General features: G+C 48.1%; 1 protein-coding gene across 4 annotated transcripts in view; it reads right to left on the reverse strand.

The window, feature by feature from the left end:
• PAX5 (paired box 5) overlaps positions 1-23,239 on the reverse strand; it is a 194,484-nt gene that overhangs the window by 113,643 nt on the left and 57,602 nt on the right. For all 4 annotated transcript variants that reach the window (XM_081790913.1, XM_081790914.1, XM_078436677.2 and 1 more), the window contains exon 6: positions 16,725-16,900. In XM_081790913.1, the coding sequence (XP_081647039.1) occupies positions 16,725-16,900 (176 nt within the window). The remainder of the gene's footprint in view (positions 1-16,724; positions 16,901-23,239) is intronic.

The following is a 23,239-nucleotide window of genomic DNA, read 5'->3' on the forward strand; positions in this document are numbered from 1 at the left end:
TTCTCCCCAGAGCGGCTCTTTATCTTCAGGTCCTCTTGCCTCAGTTTTCTGAAATATTACTTACATAACTACGAAATTATTATTATTTATGAAACCACTGATCCCTTCCTATACCGAGGCCTATCCACTCACTGCTAGAGCTATAACTATTCACTGACTGCTAGTTTTAGAAAATACAAGTCTAGAAATTCTTCTTGCATTTGTTAACACTGGCTCTCTAAGCAGACACAGATTAAGCAAGGTGTAGGAAGACAGCCGTCACTTTCTTTAGTGTGATTCTGTGTTGTTTGAATCTTTTGCAACACGTATGTGCTTCCACCCTGCCTTATTGGAATTTGCTACTCTTTTTGTAACTTCTTTCTTTTTTAATGTTTATTGATTATTGAGAGAGAGAGAGAGAGAGAGAGAGAGAGAGAGAGAAAGAGAGAGAGAGAGAGCCAGAGCATGAGCAGGGGAGGGGCAGAGAGAGAAGGAAACAGAATCCGAAGCAGGCTCCAGGCTCTGAGCTGTCAGCACAAAGCCCAGTGCGGGGCTCGAACTCACGAATAGTGAGATCATGACCTGAGCAGAAATCAGACACTTAACCGACGAAGCCACCCAGGAGCCTCTCTTTTTGTAACTTCTTGACTTACATGCTTAGCTTATTAGTTTTATCTTCTTTTTAAAATAAATTGCATTTAAAGCTATGCATTGCCCTCTAAGTACCACGTTAGATTCACTGCACAAGTTTTGATATGCAGTGCTGTTGCTGGGGGTTGGGTTTTTGGGGTTGTTCAGTTATATTTCATAATTTCCATTAGGATTTCTTTTTTGACCCATGGAGTTTTTTTAGAAAGTTGATTTTTTTTTTTTTTAATTTTGAAACATACAGAAGATTAGAGATCATAATCTGCTTTGGACTATGAATTTTCAATTTTAGCACACTCTGATCAAAGAACATGGTCTATGACGTGAATTTTTGGCATTGCTGAGATTTGCTTCCACAACCAGCACACAGTCAATCTCTGTAAGTGTTCCTTACATGTATGTTTGAAAAGCATGTGCAGTCTCTAATTGTTGGCCTTTTATGCGTCTATTTGGTTAAACATATAATTATGTTGTACAGAGCTTACAAATATCCCTGCCAGTTTTTTGTCAGCTTGACCTATCCATTAATAAAGAGGGATATGTCGGGGCACCTGCGTAGCTCAGCTGGTTAAGCATCTGACTCCTGATTTCAGCTCAGGTCATGATCTCACGGTTCATGGGATTGAACCCGCATCAGGCTCTGCACTGACAGCGTGGAGCCTGCTTGGGATTCTCTCTTCCTCACTCTCTTCCCCTCTTCTGCTTACACACGCGCTCCTGCGCTCTCTCTCTCTCTCAAAATGAATAAATAAACATTGAAAAAAGTTCACTTCTAAAAAATAATAAATGAAAAATAAGAGGGATATATTAAAGTTCCCAAAATATATTATCAGATTTTTAAAGTCGGTTCATTGACATTTTTTTTGTTTTAAAAGTTTTGAGACTCTGTTGCTAAGCACATACAGTTTCAGGATTGCTGTATCTTCCTATGAATGGTTCTTGACCCTCTTTGTCTTTGCAGATACTTTGGACCTTAAAGTTCATTTCATCTGAGAGTGATAATACTCTATCACATTTGATTTGGTTTGTATTTGCCTGGTCTATATTTTCCTATCTCCCTACTTGCAACCTTTGAGCACCATTTTATTTTAGGTTAATTTCTATAAACAGCATATTTCTGGGTTTTGGCTATTTTTCATATCTTCTGTATTATGTGACAAATTCAATCTACTTATATTTATTGAGACTACTCAAATAATTGTATTTATTTCTACTATCTATCATCTAATTTTGTATTTTTAATTTACCATGCTTTTTTCTTGCTCCTTTCTTCTCTCCTGTCTTCTATTGGATTCACTGAGTATTCTATACCTTCTCTTTTTTTGCCTCATCTGGTTCAGAAGTCCATTACTATGCTTTTAGTGATTACCTTAATTTGTTCATCCGCATCCTTGACATAACCAAATCTAAAGCTTATCTATGTATCTATCCTCCTCCTGAGTAATACAAGGATCTTAGAATTGTTAATTCCCATCAGCCCATTCCTAATGTTACATATTATTATTGTATTTTTTTCTATTGGTTTTTAAACCCACCAAAACTAGTCATGATTTTTACCATCCAGTTATTTAGATTATCCCTTATTTAGAGACGCCTGGATGGTTTAGTCAGTTAAGTGTTGGACTTTGGCTTGGGTCATGATCTCACGGTTTGTGAGTTCAAGTCCCACATTGGGCTTTGTGCTGATAGCATGGAGCCCACTTTGGATTCTCTGTCTCCCTCTCTCTCTGCCCCTCCCCCTGCTCACACGTACTCTCTCTTTCTCTCTCTCTCTCAAAAATAAGCAAACATTAAAAAAATGTTTTTAAAGATTATCCCTTGTTTATCAAGGTGTTTGGCGGCCATTGCTCCTTAGATCCCATCCCTTCCTTCTGGGTTTCATGTTCTCGTAGTTAACATATAGTTTGGTCTTGTGTGTTTTTTTAATCCACTATGACAATCTTTGTCTTTTAATGGGTATATTTATTTATTTATTTATTTAAGTTTATTTATTTATTTTAAGAGAGAGAGAGTGCATGTGTGAGCAGGGGAGGGGGAGAGAGAGAATCCCGAGCAGGCTCCACACTGTCAGCAAGGAGCCTTATGCAGGGCTCTGAGCCAAAATCAAGAGTTGGACTCTCAACCGAATGAGCCACCCAGGCGCCCATTAATGGGTATATTTAGACGATTCACGTCTAAAGCAAACAATGTTCTTGTTGGATTAACATCTACTAAGTTTGTAACTATTTTTTATTTATTGAACTTGTTCTTTACTTCATTCCCCTCCCTTTTTCTTCTTTCTCTGGGTTTAATTAAATATAGTCTATGATTCCATTTTATCTGCTTCACACTACTGAAATGTACACTTATATATGTTTAAGAGGATAATTTTTACATTATGTGTTTTTCCCACAATTAAGAAAAAAATTTTAAGTTTAAAAAAAGAGCTTTAGTGGTTGTCCTCGAGTTTTCAACATACATTAAAAAAGTTCACCTTAATTAACACTGTATCTCTTCAGGTGTAGTACAGGTACCTTCTAACAGAGTAGAGTATTCCCAATTCCCCCTTCCTGCCCCTTGTGACACTGCTGTCATTCATTTCACTTATCCATATGTCACAATCACCCCCATACATTGTTACTATTATCACTTCAAACCGTTACCTTTCCGATCAACTAAGACTTAAAAAAAAAATCAAGTAGTTTATTTTTTTTTTCTTTTATTCCTTTTCCCCTGTCCTTCTAGAAGTAAGGTAGCTTTTCCCTCTGGCTTTCCTCAAGATTTTCTTTTTGTTTTTAGTCTTCTGATGTTTGAGTATGATATGTGTTGGTGTAGATATCAAAATATCTTGATATTCTCCAAGATTTCTGCATCTGTGGTTTGGTATCTGTCATTAACTTTGGAAAGTTCTCAGCCGTTACTACTTCAAATATTTCTTCTTCATTCTCTCTCTCCTTCTGGTGCTCCAATTATGCATGTGTTACTCCTCTTAAAATTATTCCACACCCCTTGGATGTTCTGTTTTGGTCATTTTGTCGATGTTCTTGTGTTCTCTTTTTTCCTCTCTGCATTTCGGCTTGGGAAGTCTCTATGGACACCTCTTCAAGCTCACTGATTCTTCACTTGGCTGTCCAATCTGCTGAGCAGTCCATCAAAGGCATTCTTCATTTCTGTTATTGTGCTTTTTCTTGTTAGCATTTCTCTTCAATTCTTAGAGTTTCCATATCTCTGCTTACATTACCCATCTGTCCTTTTGTGCCATCTGCTTTTTCCATTAGAGCCCTTAACATATCATAGTTATTTTAATTTTTTAAATTTATTTGTTTTGAGAGAGAGAGAGAGAGAGAGAGAGAGAGAGAGAGAGAGAGAAGGGGAGGGGCAGCCAGAAGGGGAAAGAGAGAATCTCAAGCAGGCTCTGTGCTGTCAGCACAGAGTGGGGCTCAAACTCACCAGCCTCACGTGAGATCATGACCTGAGTTGAAATCAAGAGTCAGAAGCTTAATCAACTGAGCCACCTGGGCATCCGGTATCATAGTTCTTTTAAATTCCCTATATAAGAATTCTAAAATCCGTGTTACATCTGAGTGTGTTTCTCATGCCTACTTTGTCTCTCAGACTGTGTTTTTTCTTGCCTAACTTTTTGCCAAAAGCTGGGCATGAGAATTGGGTAGCAGAAACTGAGGTAAACAGGTCTTTAGTAGAGGCTTTATGTTAATTTGGAAGATATCAGCTGCAACTCTGTATGCTCCTATCTCTGCAGGTTTCAGTAGCTGTTTGCCCTTCCACCTCAGATCTCTGATGGGTCAAGAAAAGGTGTTGATTTCAGCTTGCTCAGCTCTACTTGTTTTGTAAATATGGGAGCAATGACTTCCTAGATCTTCATATGCCAGAGCTAAAACTGGAGGTCTCTCCTATCCTTCTTCCTGGAGTACCTCATTATCAGATCAGTAAGAGTGTCTGAGTGGTAAGCCCTCTGTGTATTTGTCTGAAAATGTCTTTATTTGCCTTCACTGTTAAATGATCATTTATCTGAGTACAGATCAATTGTTATTATCTCATAACACTTAACGATATTTTCTACTATTTTCTGGCTCCTGAAAAAAAAAGTGTTGTCAATCTAAAAGTTATATTTTCTCTCTAGTTGCCTTTATAACTTTCTTTGTCTCTGACATTCTTCAGTTTCACTACCCCTTTGCCAAGATGTACATTTATTTTTACTTAACTTGCTGGGATTTAGTCATGCTTCTTCAATCTAACGCCCCATGTCTTACAACAGTTCTATTCTATACATTCTTTAGTCAATATTTCTTCAAATATTGCCTCACCTCTATTTTTCCTATTTATTCCTCCAGAGCAACTACTAGATATAGTTTGGCCCTTCTCGTGAAACTCTGCTTTATCTGTAACCCTCTCTTTAAGACTTCTCAACTCCTTAGACTTCTAGCCTGCATTCCCAGCAATTTCCTCAGCTCTGTTTCCCAAATCACTAATTTTCTACTCAGCTGTGTCTTACCTGGTATTTAATCCATGAATTGAAAATTTAATTTTGGTAACTAATAAAATTTTTATTTCTAGAACATGCATTTGGCCCTTTTTCTAATCTCCGTTTTCCTATTCCATGGTGTTTTCTCCTTTTGTAGTATCTCCGGTCCTTTTTTCATCTCTGTAGTCATTTCACAGTCTGTTTCAGATTGTCTGTTATTTTAAGTTCTTGGAGCATTAATTCTTCTGGTTATGTCTCCCATACGCCCCCTCATTTCCTGGTGTGGTTTGCAACTTTTTTAAATCGTAAGCTCATCTTCAGTAGTTATCATTCACTCTGTAGGCAAGTTGTACAGACTGGACTGTGGAAGGATCCAGGTGAGAGTTTGTCAGGTGCTTCTCCTAGGCATCTCAAGGATTTCACTGATAGGAGCCTGCTTTTTATATTAACTTCTCTACTTGAGTTTCTTGGGAATAATATAAAGTGGATACCACCCTTCTATGTGGCACAGCCTTGGGATTATAACTTCTCATGGGAAACCTTTGCTGTGCTTGGAGTCCTGTATGGAATCAGGGTTTCCACTGTTTTCATCAGTCTGGAGGTGAAATGGGCCCACTGCTCACTTCATGGAAAGTGCCATCCTTCCAGGTTTCAAGTTTTTTACAGACAGTTCACTTCCAACTCCCCTATCACGTAGGTCTCAGGCCAAATCTTCTGTCTCAGCACCAGCATCAACACCCCCAGACCCTGTTCACTATGAACTATGTCCAGGACCAGTAAGTACCCTGAGCCACTGGGATATTAGCTCATGCACTTCAAGTTCTGGCTCTGAGCTCCCTCCTAATTTCCAGCCCCCAAGGACTTCCCTCTCTTTAATGCAACATCAGATATATGTCAAAAATATTTCATTCTTATATTTGATCCAGTGTTTCTATTGTTTAAGAAAGAGGTGCCTATAATAGCTGAGACCTTGTTATCAGAATCAGAAATCTGTGTTCTTTTTTTTATAATTTACAAAACAACAAAGTGTGCGTCTGTGTGTGTGTGCTTGAGAGCTTTGTAAACAGCCAAATTCCTTAAGCCAAACTTCCAGTGCACTCTCAAAACAAACAAGCTATGAGTAGAATATTCTGTTTGTTTTCTTTTTTGCCTTTTTTTTTTAAAATTACAAATATTGCTTAGCCTTGTGTAGGGGGAAATATATCTACCCCCAAAGTCAATTTTCACACAGCACCTTTGGTTGCATCTATCGCTGTTACTTTATGCCACACGGCACAGCACAGGTGGTCAATGTCACTGACATGGCGTAGCCATAAAAATTTCTTGGATGAATGAATGAATAAATGAATGAAAGAACATCCCAGCAAGGCACAGGCAGCTCTTTGACAATTTGCTTGTAATCTTTAAACCCCACGATACACAGAATTTGACTGTCATCTAAAAGAGTGGAACAGACGGGAAGAAAAACTGTAAACAAGTCAAAATAAAAATAAGAGATGGGTTTCCAATTTGTTTTCTATCTCACAGAATGTTAGAGCTGGAATGAATCCCAAGGATGACGCGGTCTAATCCCCCACCCCAAATGCAGAAACCATAACCCAGAGGGAAGTGACGAGGCCAAGAGGCATCACGAAAGCCCGGGGGCCTGTCCCACACTTTTTCACTATGGCAACTTCCTCAGTGTTCCCTCAGACATTCCTCAATCTCGCCAAACAGACCCAATGACTTTTCTTGGGAAGCCACCCTTCCGCTTGACCCACAGGAACACAAAGAATACTCAGAACATTCCGTTGTTTAGGAAATATTTTAACAGCTGTTCAGGAAGAAATGGGCATCCCTAGGCAAGACTCTAAGGGAGTAGAGCAAGTGAAAAAGGTTGAGGCCTCAGAATCCATGTAGTTTCACTCCTGGGTCACTTTGAGATGACAACAGCAGAAGGCTAAGGGAGAATATGGCTGGTCTAGAGGCACCAAGAACCTCTAGGGATCTGGGAGCAAGAATTCCAGCACAGTCTTTGTTATTAACTCATTCCAAAGGCAAGATGACATCCAAGTTAAATCTTGCTTGCATCTCAGTGTTCAGAAAGGGGTTTTAGAGACGCCTGGGTGGCTCAGTCGGTTAAGCGTCTGACTCTTGGTTTCTGGCAGGTCACGATCTTGCGGTTCATGAGTTCAAACCCTGCATTGAGCTCTGTGCTGACAGTGCGGAGCCTGCTTGGGATTCTCTCTCCTCCTCTCTTTCTGTCCCTTCCCTGCTCATTCTCTCTGTGTCTCTCTCTCTTTCTCTTTCTCTTTCTCTCTCAAAATAAATAAATAAACTTTAAAAAAGAAAGGGTTTTCTGCCCTCAGGGAAGAACTGGGAAGAAGTGGGAAGACAAGTGCCCTTCTCCTTGCTGCTTCCATCCTCTCCACTCTTATCGCTCCTTCCATGGTAAGAGTCACTCCTCTGACCCGTCAAAGCCCAGGACATTTACTGGGCCACCTCCACCATGCCTTGAGGTCAGAAGTCTTCCTCTGGCATCAGGCTTCTATGTACAACTAGGTCAGAAGGTGCCTGCTTCCCATGGGAAGGCCTAGCCATGCCCTCTCACTTCCATCCTGTCCATCTGCAACTGCGTGGGTAAGCCCTCTGCTTCTTTCATCTCTAAAACTTATGATTCCTCCCCCCTTAAAATCCCCAAGTTCCTGCACAGCAAGCCCAAATGCAAAGTCAATGCAAAGAAGTCAAATGCAAAACTACTAAACTCTCTTTCTCGTCAAGAGCTGAGTTGATGATGAGGTACACTCTTATAGCCCAAACCTTCTGCTTAGGACATTTTCCCTGAGGTACCCTTGGGTGGCGGGAAGTCACAAAGCCCCAAGATAGTGGCACATCTTCCAAGCATCAAATTGGAAAATCTAGGAATGGTGCCCCAGAATGTCTGGGATTTTTCTTAGTTTAACTTAGGCTACTGGAAAAGCTGCATTCTCAAGCCCTATGGTCACAGCAGCCAGGCCCATGCAGAAATGCACTGATTAGCGTGTGGCCGTCACATTCATCCGTAAGACAGAGCCCTTTGAAACCTTCTGCGGCACCTCTGTGGGTGTGGTTGAGGATTGTGCCCAGGGCCTCCACAGGGCCCCCACTGGAAACCCATGCGGCCATTCCCTTCCACCCTGTCCGAAAAAAACATGGCTTCCTTTGGGGGAATTGTCCTATTTTCCCCTGGTGGATAATGAGAAGCACACAAGTGACTGCTTCCTGCTTTGCTTTGACCATCAGAAAGCTCACAATCAAATCTGAGCTCAACTCTAGTAACCTGGGGGCCTGGCTGCAGAGTTGGGGGGTTTGGGGTTAGGTGGGAGGAGGTAAAGGAGCAGAGAAGAAAGGGGAGAAGCAATGCATCACAGGGCCACACAGTTCCCGGTCAGTGCCCCAAGACTGGAGAGAAGGCCAACCCCAGCCAGGGCTGACAACTATCTCCAGGGGACCAGTGACTTGGTCTGCACCTGGCAAATAAGCCTCCTGGTCTCCCAACCCTCCAAGTCTCCTCATAGCAGTAGAATAACCTTCTAATCTGTATTGGATTAGATCCTGATAGTCCCTGGTTTACAAATTACAATCTTCTCTTTGCTCTCAAGACAAAACCCAAAGCCATGGCCTTAGTCCACATCTGGCCCCCACCACCTCATTACCTGCACCACAGGCCACTTTCTGCCTCTCATGCTTACCAGCCCCACAGGACAGCTTTTGGTTACTAGACCACCAAAGCCTTTATATAGGCTGTTCCCTCTGCCTAGAACACTGTTCCCTGCCACACTTCCCCTTCTTGAGCTCAAAGGTGCATCCTCAGAGAGACATTCCCTGATGCCCCTCCCCCCATATAGATGAGGTCCCACTCTTTACTCTTTGGTCTTTCTCTTCAGAGCACCTATCATACTCTGTGATACCTGGTAATGACACCATTTTTCCTGGTAGAATAATGTTGTCAAAATTTGTCTCCTTTGCTATAGGGTCAATTCTGGGAACGATGTTTGTCTTTGTTGCTGCTCTGTCCCAATGCTTAGCACAGTTCCTGGCACAGAGGGGGTGCTCAATAAATATCTGCTGAATGAAGCCAATAAATCAATCAGGAAGTGTCTGCACATGCAGAGTAAAGGGCTCTGACCCCAGAGGACAGTCTACACCTGCAAAAAGCAGGGAGCAGAGAATGGGGCAATCTTATGAGCTACATCATTTAGGGCATGTGACTTTCTCTCTGCCTCAGTTTCCTCATCTGCCACATGAAGATCCCGCTCTGCTTTGCAGAGCCATTGCGAGCTAGACTCCCCTGCTAGCTGCTGTGGGTTTTAAGTAGTGATCCCTTTATCTTAAGTTATGCATCACTCTCCCAGCCCCTTGCAAGCTGGCACCTGTTGGCAGGACACAGGTCTGTTTAGTCTCTCTACCCTCCTTCCCTGAGGGGCCTGGCTCTGAGCTCTTGGGCAGAAGATGCCCAGTACCCTGTGTGCGTGGTGAGGCTGGCGGCAGCCACCACTATCCAGATTTCCTCACCAGAAGCCTCCACCCTGCTCTGTTCACGAGAGGAGCTGGCTTCATCGCTAGCCTCCCGAGAGCTTGCAGCCTCCAGCCCCTTGCCACTCAGGGCCACGGGTCCCGGGCCCCAGGCTTGTCCACCCCCGTGAGGATTCCTGAGGGGAAACATCCCTTGAGTGCCCCTTCCACCCGGCAGCTTTAAAGGTCTCCTTTTTTCACCTTCCCACTCACCAAACCCCTCCTGCTCTCCGTGCCTTAGAATTATTCTTTCAGGTTGGAAGAGACTTGACATTTAGCTAATCAAGTCCTCAGTGGATTCTTAAACTTCTAATACAGCAAATATGAATAAGGATAGATTCTACTTACATGCCTCTGGTGACAGGAGGCTCACTACTTCACAAGGAGGCCCACTCCACTGGGTAGGAAGCTTGGGCTATGGGAAAGTTCTCTTAGCCTGCCTCCTTCCCTGCTCACATCCCCAAGTCTTCCCTTCTTCAGACCAAACAGCCCCAATTTCTCCAGTCATCCCTCCTAGGAAAGAGTTTTCAATCGTCTCTTCTAAATGTTCTCTACTGTATCCGCAAAGAAGGAGTCTGGTTCTGAGCACAGCCTTAGCAGGGGAAGGCTGGGGTAAGCACAGCAAAACCAGATCAGAGTGGAACAGCACAGCCACTGCCCTCAGACTTCTGTTCATACCTCCAGAAACCACACTGGTGCCTGTGGCGGCCCCACCACTTTCTAACCAAGCCATGCTTGGCTCCCAGGATGAGTAGATTGAACCCCCAGGTGTGTTCCCAGGAAACTGGTCACCTGTAAGAATCAGTGGGCAGCCTGACTGTGTTGCAATGGGAGCGACCCGGTGGCCACCAGCCTGGACTCTGGGGCCAGGGATTTGGGCTCCAATCCCGCCCCGGCACTAACTACATACCTTCGGCGACATTACTGCTAACCTCACTAAGCCATCCTGTCTGCGCAAAGGTGATAATAGCGTTGTCGTGACTTTGTAATGACATGGGGCAAGGAAAGTGCTCCTCAGAACACAGCCAGACACATGGCAAGCAATGAATACATCATTGTTACAACCATCACTACAGTAATGATTAGGACTTGATGCTTTCATGAACTTAGACAAGAAGCAACTTAGTGCTGGCTGAACTGGATCAGTGAAGGCCACTCCTGGTGGGCCCCGACAGGGTAGATTTAGAAACAGACTGAAGGAATAGTCTATGCAGGGCAACAGTGAGCAGGAGCTTGGAGTAAGACAACAACAGTAAGGGACACCTGAGTGGCCCAATCGGTTAAGCATCTGACTCTTGATTTCAGCTCAGGTCATGGTCTCACAGTTTGTGGGATCAAGCCCCTCATCGGGCTCTGTGCTGAGGGTGCTGAGCCTGCTTGGGATTCTCTCTCGCTCTCTCTCTGCCCCTCCCCTGCTGGCACACGCACACACCCTCTCTCTCTCTCTCAATAAACAAATAAACATTTTTTTAAAAGAATAACAACATTAAGAAAGTAATAATAATCGCAGTAGCTGCCACTCTGCGTGCTCGGAGCTATCCCTGCTGTTCACGCACTCATATACATGCACACGCGTGCACCCCACACACAGGCCCATGGTCCGTGCGCCCTCAAACAGAGAAGGAGCCCAGCCCACAAGGGGCAGTGAGAGGTCAGGCCTGGCCATAGCCAGAGCATCCTGTGGGCAAGCAGAGGGGCATGGCGGGGGGGGCGGTGAAGGGCCATGACAGGGATGAAGGGCCCAGGTTGGGGTCTCGAGTCGGGGAAAACCACGAGGGACTCCCAAGTGAGGATGGGCTTCAGAAAGAGAGATTTGACAGTAGCAGCAGGGACAGGGCAAGAGGCAGGAGTCCCAGGGAAGGTCGCCTCCAGATGAGCAGAGTACTCCAGGCCACGGACGCAAGGTTCTTTGGGGCCCACTACCCCCACAGCGAAGTCAGACGTCCTCACCTCCACATGCCAGCCCTCTGGGGTTTGGCTGACCCACTATTTCTCCAGTCCTCTTGTCCAGACTGCCTCTCACCCATCCTCCATTCAACTACCTAGACCGGCCCACAGTTCCCTGCTATCTCACACTGCTTCATGCCCTTGCCCACATTGTCCTTCTGCCTAGAATGCCCCCTCCGGCCATCTCTACCATATCTAGATTCTGCCCATCCCTCAAGACACAGCACTAACGGCACCTCCTCCAGGAAGCCTGCCCCCTTCCTCAGCCCAGCACACTGGTCTCCTCAGTCCCTCCTCTCCGTACCTCACCTCCTTCTGATGGGCACGGACCCACTACAGAGGAAAACGAGCTCCTTGAAGAAAGGAAGCATGTCCAGCACCTCATCTTTTTCCCTACAGTCCCAGCCCTTTTTCTGAGTCAGGTAGGTGTTCAGACCATCTCTGATGATCAAGCTCAATTATGCTCAGAAACTCAGGAGTAGGACACCCACAGGAATAGGCAATGCTCGGCCCAGGGCCACCAGCCTGGAGAGAAACCACCATTCAGGGGGCAAAGCAGTGTAAGCAAGTGGGAGGCATTTCTGGTGGCTTTCTCTTTCAGACAAGGGATAGGCCCTCTCCCAGTTTAACCCCCCATGACCTTTGAACTTCCCGGGAGGTCAGCAGCACATCCCCTTCCTCAGCTGTCTTTCTGTCTCTGGCCCGATGGGAGGGAGGGCCCTGGGCCGGTTCCATTTTGCGCCCGTATTGATCTGTTGGCAGCAATGGGCTGGATAATTAGCCAGGAATTAGGGTTTCTATTACAGCCAGGAGGCTGCTCCAGCTGATTTATCACCTGAATAATTTACTGTGATTGAAAGGAAATTAAAATGAACTCCATTTGACAACTGTGAGCTTTTATGGGCTTTAGTGAAGGCTCAAAAGCCAGATTAATAGCCTGGTGTTGGTTAATAGTCTGCCGAGAGTAAATACGGCAGGCTGAGCTCCGAGGCGGCCTTCCTGCCGAGGCCGGAGGAGGGACCAGCTCCCGCTAGGAGCAGGCAGGCGACAGCGTCACCGCGAGTTTTACTGAAACAGATTCCACTGTTCAAAACGCACTCACCACCAGCACTTGTTTCTTTCCTTTTCTTTTCTTTTTTTTTTTTTTCCTCTTCCCCTTCAGGGTGATTTTTACTCACTCCACATGCAGGGAAAACAGAATTGCTTTTTCAATAACCATTTTGAAAAGGAAGTGTTTCATTGCCCCAGAAGTGTGTACACATTACACCCAGGGCCAAGGGTTTACTAAGTTTCCATATAAAAGCAGGAAGCCTGCCCTACCCACCCAGGGCAGATCTGGGTGGCAACAGCGGCAAGGTGGGTGTGGGTGTGACTGGTAGGACCCCAGCCTGGCCTCGACGAGGAATGTTCTTCCCATGAGTGGTTGGGCTGGGTAGGCAATTCAGGAGGATTTGACCACCAGAGCCCATGGGGAGGAAAGACTCTGAGGATTCTGGAATGACAGGCAGACTCCGGCTGCCAAAGGCCAGTTCCCAGAACCAGCCAGTTAGAAAACGTTCCTAGAATCTTTTGGGGACAGGGAGGCCCATGCAGCCATCTAGCACAGAATGAGGACAGAAGACCCCGAAGTCAAGTTCCAGCTCTGTGGCCTCAACAAGTTCTGGAAGCTCCCTGGGCTGAAAATGGGGTGAATGGGAAAAAATGTTCCAATCTGTGAAATGGAGCTTACCAATCTTGCCCACACTGTTCAGCAGGCACTTAAATTGTGAGTCCAAGGGAAGAATGGATGTGAAAGAGCTTTGAAAACAGTACAGTACAGTACCCTGCTTAGGTGGGGACGGCCACTGTTGTTGGGTCGCTGCTGTGCTATTGTTGTTGTTGGCAAAATCACAATTACGGCCACCACAGATAAGGAACTGAGGTCCAGAGAAAAAGCCACCTGCCCAACAGGGTGGAGCCAGGACTCAAGTCGAACTCCCTCAACCCCAAAGCCAGATGAAGCTCTTTCTTCCCCATAGGCTGCTCAGTGAAACTGACAGCAAGACCCCACCAAGGCCACTAGGCCATGGAGACACAGGTCTGCTCACATATAGAAGACACGCCACCCTCGGCTGCTGGAGCTCCAGGCCCCCTTCTCGGTGCCACCACCGTGCCATGCTGCTCTGGGGCTCACAAGGCAAAGCAGAGAGTGGGCACGAGGGGGTTTATACCCTTGCGTGTCAACCTTGTACGGCAACTTGTACCCTTGACACGCACTCTTTCCCGGTCTGTGGCCCCTTGCTTTGGCTGTCATTTGTCCAGTGACTGGGAACCAGGAGCGAGGGTACGTCATTCATAGTCCAGTGCCTGTGTGTGTGCCTGGCAGCCCCGTGGCCTCACCTTCCATCTCTCCTCATTACGGCACATTACGGGGAGGTGAAGCAGATTAACCAGAAAGCACTGAGTCAGTCATTATCCCGCCACACGCTCGCCCGCAGGCCCCGCCTCAGAGCCCACACAGACACAGGCCCGCGGTCGTGTCCGCGCCATTCTGAAGGACACTGCACAGCAAGAACGTTAGGAACAGGGCCCTTGCAGAGTTTGTAACTCGGTCTCCTCCCCACCAGGCTGCATCTCTACAGGGGCCTATCAGGACCTGTCCCTCAATGTTGCCTCCTCTGTAACTCCTCCTCCGATGCTCCCAAATGAGGCAACTTCCCCATTCATCAGCGCCCGCAGAACCTTCTCCCTTGCCTTGCAGGTTCTGGATCCATGTCACATGGCCCCTGAGAGAGTGTGGGCAGACAGAGTTGACGCTTGACTCATCCCTCTGTCCCCCTGGGTGCCTGGCACTGTGCCAACCTCACAGGCAGCATGCGAGAAATATGTCGGATAAGTGAACATATGAATGTCTAAGCAAGTGAGGAAATACACGGATGGCTTCTGGACTCCTCCCAATTATGATGCCCTGCAGTCTCTGCCCAGATTTCCTGGGCATTCGAAGCTAAAATGATGCAGACTCTGAATTCCGTTAAGAATCGAGGGAAATCCAGTCTCTAACACTGAATGCCTGCCTTAAGTAAACAGAAACTTAGTACAAGTGCTGGAGGCTTCATGAAGTAGAGACCAGGTTGAGTGTAGAGGCCTGGGCCCTCACTCTTCTCCACTCACTTGCTGGGTGACCCTGGACAAACCCTGTCCCCTCTCGGGGCCTCTAAAAAATGAGGGAGTTGAAAGCTTGCCTCTGTACCCTCTGCTAGTCTCTCAAATCATGTGATCTTGTCGATGGTTAGAAGATACATTTTCTCCCCAGTTCTGGAGGGAAAGGTAGGCTTCATCCAAGGAAGGCTCCTTTTCTTTCTCCTCCTGTGTCAGATGGAAAGTGGCTTTGGCCACCTCTCAGAAGGGCTCTAAGCAGAGAGAGAGGCTGTTTGTGATGGAAACAGACTCTTTACCTGAAAGCTCAAGGTCTAAAATGTGTGGGATCAGCTCTGTCCAGCCCACAGGACCACCTCACTCCCAGGGGACACTTTACGTGTAGAAGAAAGACCAAAATCTTGACCACAGCGTACGAGACCTGGCCCATCTCCCCAACACTCCCACGCCCCCACGCCCTGAAGCCCAGGCACAGTGGCTCTCTTGGCCCTCTTTCCATTCCTCACCTTGCCGTGCCCCCTCTTACCTCAAGGCCCCTGCCCTTGTTGTTGCCTCTGCCAGGCACATTCCCCCCCACCCCGTGTCCCTTCTCCTGTCCTGCCCTACCCTTCAGGGCTCAGCATAAAAGCATTTCCCCCCAGAAGCCATGGTGGCCTCCAGGCTGGCTCAGCTTGTGCTTTATTCTTTCAGAGAACCTCAGCACCTAGCACATCTGTAATCCATGACCTTTGGGGTTATTCTTACTTATGGGATTCTTCCACATATCTATAGGTTCCCTGAGGGCAGGTCCAAGCCTGTCTTGTTCACTGACAGTACCTAGTGCCTGGCTCCATGCTTTGCACACAGGTGATACTCCTTGGTGTTTGTTGAGTGAATACATGACTTGCCGTGTGGCTTTCAGACAAGTCTCTGCCTCTCTGGGCCTCGGTTTCTCCGTATGAAAACAAAGTGGCTAGATGGTCTGTGAGAGCCCTCACAAGAACTGCTCAGACAACTAGACTGTCATAGGATGGTCGCCCTGGAGGCTTTGCTCACTCCTCCCTACTCAACATCCCCTCTGGTCCCTTTCCCCTCCGTGGGAGCTTGTGCACACAGCCTATAGGGTTTTGACTGGCTCTATGGGAAAACTTCAGAAGCCCCATCTAATTAGCATGTAAAGGAAGCTCAGCGAGGCCAGTCCTCAGCACCAGGATCAGCTAGCTAGGTCTCTGACTTGCCCACCAGATGGGAGCTCTCGGCAGGCAGGGAACATATCTGAGCCGCCTATGCCTGCCAGGTAACCAGCCTAGACTGGGCGTCAGGAAACAGTCTCTCGAGTTGCATCTGGTACTTAGGGACCTTATCCAGGCCCCAGAAGCCTCTCACTGGGCAGATCTTTCTGGTCCCATAGCTAAGACAGTGACTGCTTGTCTGTCCACGGTCAGCAAGGGGTCATCCTTCTACTTCTCTCCCTGTCTTGCAAATGACCCGGCTGGGAGTTTGTCCAGTGAGACACTTCCCCATCTCCAGACTCTTGGATTCGGTCTCTAAAAGCATGCCAGGGCGAGCTGACACGTGGGCTGACGGTGGGGTACACGCTGGCACCACTATAACGTGCTTTGTGACCGTATTTCCATCTTTATCCTGACTGGCAGGATGGTGACCCAAGACCACCTCCAGTGGCCCAGAAGGTCATGACACCAGCTCTGTGCCGAGAGCCTGGGGAAAGGACGCCATTCAGCAAAAGCAGAGCAGCCAGACAAGTCATGTGACCATTCCCCACCCCGCCCCCACCCCCCCACCCCACAGGCTGGCAAGGGAGACAGAGGCACCAGGGCAAGAAGTTGCCAGAACCCCAGACAAGTCCTCCTGACCTTAGGGGACGCTGCAACCGTCCAAGTCGGGCCGAGAACAACGAGAAGCCCGCCTCTGAGTAGAACCCGGCATTCCCGCCCACACCCCGCCAAACGCCTTCGGGAGGGCCCCCCCCAGGTCTGCGTCTGGCTGAGGGGTACGGCACGCAGGGAGCCGTGGGGCGTACCTGCTCGGGCTTGATGGGCTCTGTGGTGGTGAAGATGTCCGAGTAGTGCTGCCTCTCAAACACGCGGTCCAGCACCTCCAGCTGCTGCTGCGTGAACAGTTCTCCCCGCATCTGCTTCCGGAGGAAGTCTCTGCCTGGCAGTGAGTGGCCGTTCGGCACCGGAGAGTCCTGAATACCTTTGATGAGCATGAGAGAGGAAGGGGGGGGGGGGGTGCAGGTTACACAGGTTGCTAAAAAAAGTCACGTCAGCCGGTGAGAGAAGACAGCCTGAGAGACCCACAAGCCCAGCTCCTTCCCTCATGAGAGAGGAAACAGACAGGGACTCAGACAAGGGGGCCCTCAGTCAAGGTTACCCTGCTGGTTAGTGCAGAGCCAGCCTCCCGTAGCCACCTGCCAGGCACCATGTGAAGCCTTTTCTACATGCATCATCTCACCTAAAACTCACAACGACCCCAAGGTAGGTAACGTTATTTTCCCCATTTTGCAGATGAGAAAATTGAGACCCGAGGAATTAAAGTCATTCACCTGAAGATTAGAGCTCAGGTTGACCGGAAGGCTTAAGTACCAGGTGCCACTTCCTCTTCTATAATGAAGATTCCCCCACCCCGTTTTGTCCCAGAGCCAAGGCCCTTAACCCAGAACATCTGCCACCACATCACATGACCAGTCAATAAAGCACCGTGCCAGGACGGCTGTGGGGAAGGACACCACTTTCGTACAATTCTGATGGGAGCCCACCGGTCACACACCCACGATACACAACTTGACAAAATCCATCAAAGTCACAAATGCACATATCCTTCGATGACACAGTTGCGCCTCTGGAAATTTTTTTTTACCACTAGACTCACACGTACAGGAAGTGATATGCGTGCAAGGTTCTAGTTGCAAAAGACTGGAAACAACACATGAATTTATTTGCAGGGGCTGGTTAAATAAGTTACGGCGTGCTCACACGGTGAGCCGCTGCAAAAGCGAACAAGGACTCCCACTGTGAACTGATACAGAAAGATCTTCGGGATACACCGTCCTATGAAAAATAAACCAGGTACAGCACAGCATGTATAACGTATAACCTTTTGTGTAAAAAATAAGAGGAAGAAAATAAGACTTCCCATGCATTTTGTGTATGCATATACAAAAGGAACTCTGGAGGGCACCATGAGAAACATTTAGAGCACTTACCCATTCCTTTCCGGGAGGTAGGAACTAAGTGGATAGAGGTGAAGGGGGGGATGCTTTTTTTGTTTTATGTTTTGTGTTACTGCAGAACTTTAAAGGTACCACTTACTCAAAAACACGAATTACCAAGGGTTAAATTCTGTATGTGTTCTATGTTGTTAGCTCTCCACACTGTCACCATCTCTGGTGACGATGTTTACATTTCAAAGAAAATATTATGAATTACCAATAAAAAAGAAAACGGGAAGAAATATTTTTTGTGAGCCTTGAGCTTGAACCACTCAAAGTGAAAGACACAGCAAGGAGGGCAAAAGTTTCAAGCAAGGAAATGGCCTTGAGGGCCGTGCATCCCCCAGGGCCCTGTAGGACCCGGTTGCTCATGCAGGGCTGACCAGAGGTGAGGCGTCAGGCCCAGAGGTGAGGCATCTGCCTTTGCCACTGGGGAGCCCAAGGGAAACCAGCGCTTGTCAGATCTCTCACTGGCCCTCACACAGGCCTTGCCTGATTCTCTCCTACATCCCCCTCTGCCAGCACATGCTGCCCCAGACTTCATCCATCATGTCACAGCCCCACTCGTGTGAGGAAGGAGGCCCAACCAAGGAGCTTGAAGCAGTAGGAGGCTGTGTCACTGAGATGCGCCAAAAGCTGGTGTCTCCCTAACTGTCCTATCTGGGGGCAAATGCAATGCAGGGTCTGACACTTGAGCGAAGTCACCAGCTTTGGGTGTTCACACGAATGCTGGCTTTCCAGTGTCCTCCATGGAGGCTGACAGCTCAGAGCACCTTCCTCTACGGGAAGGGCCTTCAGAGGCAGCTCATAAAGCCCCTTGAGAAAACAGATCCCAGCTCCATTTGTATCCAAGAGGATACCACAGGCTAGGCTACAGCCTGAATGACCACATACCCCAACACATGGACCACGATGAAAGCTGGGCTCTCTGGCTGATGTCCCCAGCCTAGAGTTGAGGCACCTCCACTGGCAACCTGGGACATTAGTCTTCCACAAGACCGGTCCCTCCCTGTTCCTGTCCATAGGACATCATCCTCAGAGTCCCTTTTTCCATCATGGCCCATCCCCATGGGGGCTATTCCTACAAGGACAGCAAGACTAGCAGAATGTGGGAGCTCACAGCCCTGTCTGTGCTCTCCCATTGGTTGGCATCTGCCAAATAACCCTATTATCAAAGGATCAAAGATACATGTACGTGCGCGCGCACGCACACACGCACACACACGCACACACACTCACGAGGACAGCTCATCATGCTCCTCCTCAGCTATTGCTCTGGCCTGTCATCCTGGCCCCAGTCACTCCTGCTCAAGTATGATCTTGCCCTGGGTCCCCAGTGCTCCCGTCAAGTTTCTCCCTGTCAGAGAGGAACCACATCTGATCGTAAGAGACGTCTCTCTGCCCACCAACTTCACTGATACTCCCCAGCCCCATCCTGCCAGCCAGGCCCCAAACTCCTCATGAAGGCTCCTTCCTGATAATTCCCACCCAGGTCTTGCTCTGCCCCCAGTTGGACAGTGTCCACCTCTCCCCCCCCCCCCCCCCACCAATTCAGTCTGCTCCACTAGATGTGCCAGCCAGGCTGTCCTCCCACAGATGTCCACAGGCTCGATCCCTCCCCTGTGGGATTCATAGGCTGGGTTCTTTGCACAGCCCATAGTTCTGGAAGGGCAGAACTTCACCCCCACTAAGGGAGCTGAGGGTGGCTCTGCTGAGGACCCCTGTGGGCAAGGTCACCACCTGGTCACTGAGTAGGTCCCGGCACAGAGTAAAGGGTCAGGGCACAGGGCCAACTCAGGTATATGCACTGGGGGTCCTTGGAGTCCTATCTCCCTGAGGACAGCTCAGGTACTCCAGGCACAGACAGCCTGGCGGGGCCCTGCCCATCTAGGAAGACTCACTACATCCCACTCTGGCTTTCCGAAAGTCAACCATAGCACCCATGGGCCAAGCCTGGGAGAGGGTCCTGGCTGTCCTGGTGACCCAGACACTCCTCGTGGAAGACGGCAAGCTGGAAAGACCACCTCTCCAGGCATGTGCCCTGACCTATGACCCTGCTGCTGTCCTTGCCCCTCCAGCACCCCTGCTTTCTCCATTAGGAAGGGAGGCGAGGTAGGTCTACCCTGTCACCTAGTGCAGATGCCTAATGTCTGTCATTTCCTTGGGAGGCTGGGGACACTTCTACACATATAATCACCCATTTAACAAGTATTGATGAAGTATTTACTCTGCACCAAGTGATGTTTAGAAAAAACAACAGAGGATCCAGTGATGACTAAGACAGGCCCCTCTTTCCAAACTAGAAAGGGCAGCCACTGTAGCCAAGTACTCCCACAGACATATGGCTACAAACTGTGATTACTGCCAAGTAGAAAAAGGGTCCAGAAACATATGCATAGGACTATGGATAATGAATGGGGAAGGGGTGTGACCGCATGGGGAGGAGCCAGAGAAGTCTTCCAAGGGGAAGTCATGCTTGAAGTGAGAGTAGAGGACAAGGGTCAGCAGTGCAAAGAGGGTGGGGGTGGGGAGGGCATGCCAGGCAGAGGAGACCGCCTACAAAGGCTTAGACATGAGGAATCGAAAGGCCGGGGGAGAGATGGTGAGGGGAAGAGACCCCAGGGGACCATGGAGAGGCAGGCTGGGGATGGCCTAGCAGCCCCGGACCCCACAGAAGGCCACGGGGAAGATCTGAGTCCTGCTGGGGGAGCAGTGCAGGGACCACAGGAGGGGCTAGGGAACAATCACCCTCCACACTTCTCAGTCCCAGGACCTGAAATGCTAGTTCCTTTAGATCAGGCTGTTCTTTCGAAGCCCTGCTCCCAAGACTCATCTTTTGGAAAGACTAGGGGCTGGCCACGTGAAATTTGCACTTGTGGGCATCTGAATATGATGCTTGGAGTCAGGCTGTCACCCACAGGTCGCCCACCATGCTCCTATGGAAGGTAAACCGTTCCTCGTTGACATGTGTACCCTGTTACTAGGACAGACACAGCCTGTGAGCATGCGTGCCACCTCCTCCAGGATGCCCTCCTTCCTGCCCCAGCTGCTTCATCTCCCACTCTTTGGGCTCTGACCACTTTCTCCCTTTTCTCAGGTGTCAAGGCCCCTGGGCTCTTTACTCTGACACTGCGCTATTAGCCGCCTCAAGGGGAAGCCCCAGTTAATTCATCTCTGTCTGCTCCATGGGGAGTATTTATGGGATAAATGAACAAGTCAGGAATACCTGTGACAACCACTCTCATTCCGCAGGTCTGGTCTGCAAATGTCAGCATCCCTCTCTATCTGACCTCATTCATTCGATCATTCATTCTTCTCTTAACCAACCTCAGTGAGCAGGTGCCGTGCTAATGCCGGCATACAACGATGGGCAAAAGCCGCCCTGGCCCTGCCCTCATGGACTTATGTTCAGTGGAGGAGGGAAATGTTAATTGAAAAATAATCAGACCAGAAAAGGCGCACGTGTCAACCAAGATAAATACTCTGACAAAAAGATGCATAATTCTCTGGCCAGGGACACAGCTGACCTGCCTCTGGGAGCCACACGTAGTGGGTACACAGTGAGTATGAGCCAAACAAACCAATTGTATGCTAAGAGACAGCTATAAAAATGAATATCCGAAAATCATCCCTGGCACAAGGGCAGGTCTGAACCTCCAAGCCTCCAGTGGAAGTTTCCATAGCATTTCTCATCTGTGCTGCAAAGATGCTGTCTGACTTCGTTGGGGAATGTGGTCTTGGAGACAAGCTACAGAAATGCTCAGACCGATTTTATTCCAGGGAGAAAAATCTGAACTTGCAATGTGAATGGTATGCTTAAATATACGGATAGACATGGGCAAAGTACAAAGGTATACAGGGGGCATGGTATCTTTAAATCTTTTTTTTCTACTCCAAATCAAATAATATGTAATAGACCCAGTGCTGGGCTTAGTCAACCATGGCTCGTAGAATTAACATTCTGGAAGCTAGCTTCAGGGGAGCAAGGGGCAGGAAGCCCCGTCTCGGGGAGCAGAGAAATGCTGGCTTTAAATTTCAGGTTAAACCAATGTTATTCACAACCCGGCTTTGAAGCTAAAAGCTTTACACAATCGGGTCTGGTCACGAAAAGGGGGAGGAAGCAAAATAGCCTCAGATTCCCATCTGTCAAGAGAAAGCTGTCTCTTGTGTGTCTTAAAAGATCATAAACCCATTGCGTTTTCTTCAGAGCACAGAAGACTCAGAGGTTTTGCATTTTTCTTGAAGGGTTCTGGTTTGTTTCTTTAAAAATCATCATGTACTTTATGTCTGCAGATGCTCACTGGGAGGAAAAAAAAAATAAAAACAAACAGGAATCTCCATAGTCCCTTCTGGTATCATGGCCTTTGGGATGTAACTGTAGCCAAAGGCCTAGGAGCCCCAGGAAAAGAAGCTGGAGCCCTTGGGTCAGTTTTCAGCCTTTCTTGGGTCCTCTTTCTCTACAAACCCAGACAAAGCCAGAGCCCTTAGTGAACCTCCTCTGTCCTCACCGCTGCCCCTCTGCATGGCAGGGCAGTGGCAGGGCCCAGTGGGAAAAGGGTTGAGAGCCAGCAGACCTAGGTTCTAGCCCCAGCTCTGCCCTTACTTGCTGTGTGAGCCCAGGCAAGTTTCTCGCCCTCCCTGGGTCTCAGGGGCCCCATCAACAAACTAAAGAGGCTGAGTCAGTCATTTCTAACCATTTTCTCCTCCAAAATCCACCCAGATTTTGTCTACTAAATAGTATTAAATAACCATTAACTTATTTTCCCATTTTGGTTGTTTTGTACAGTCTTTTCAGGGTATCCCCGTGCAGTATCCATTCCACCCCTAAACAACTGCCCACAGCTAGCCAGGGGATCCCATTCTCTTTGCCAATACTTGGTTTAGGAACAGACATGTGAAGAGCAAGGGGCTGCTGGGAGCTTCTGGGAGGAAGTCAGAGAGAGGAAGAAATCTCTTCTGCACTAGGACACACTTACCCTTAATCTTTTTGAATTTGTGAGAATAAGTCCCAGATCCCATTACTGCTGTATGCACTACAATGCCCGCTACCCTTACCCCAGGGCCCAAAGTCCTCTCCCCATCTGGCCTGCAGGGTTCCGTGGTAGTGACACCCAGCCAGTCTGTTGCCTCTGGCCCACGCTGATATTCTGACACCCACCACGCTCCCAGGCCTGCCTCCCCCAGTGAAGATGGGGCAGAGCTGGGTCTTGGCGGATCAGGCTCAGAGAGGTTGAGTAACAGAGAAGTTGAGTAACCCCACTTAAAGTGGGGTCGCTCAGCTGGGATGTGTACCTAGGTCTCTTCTCTGCTGTGTTCTTTCCACT

This window comes from Panthera onca, chromosome D4 (assembly GCF_046562875.1).
Source record: "Panthera onca isolate mPanOnc1 chromosome D4, mPanOnc1 haplotype 2, whole genome shotgun sequence".
Taxonomy (NCBI): domain Eukaryota; kingdom Metazoa; phylum Chordata; class Mammalia; order Carnivora; family Felidae; genus Panthera; species Panthera onca.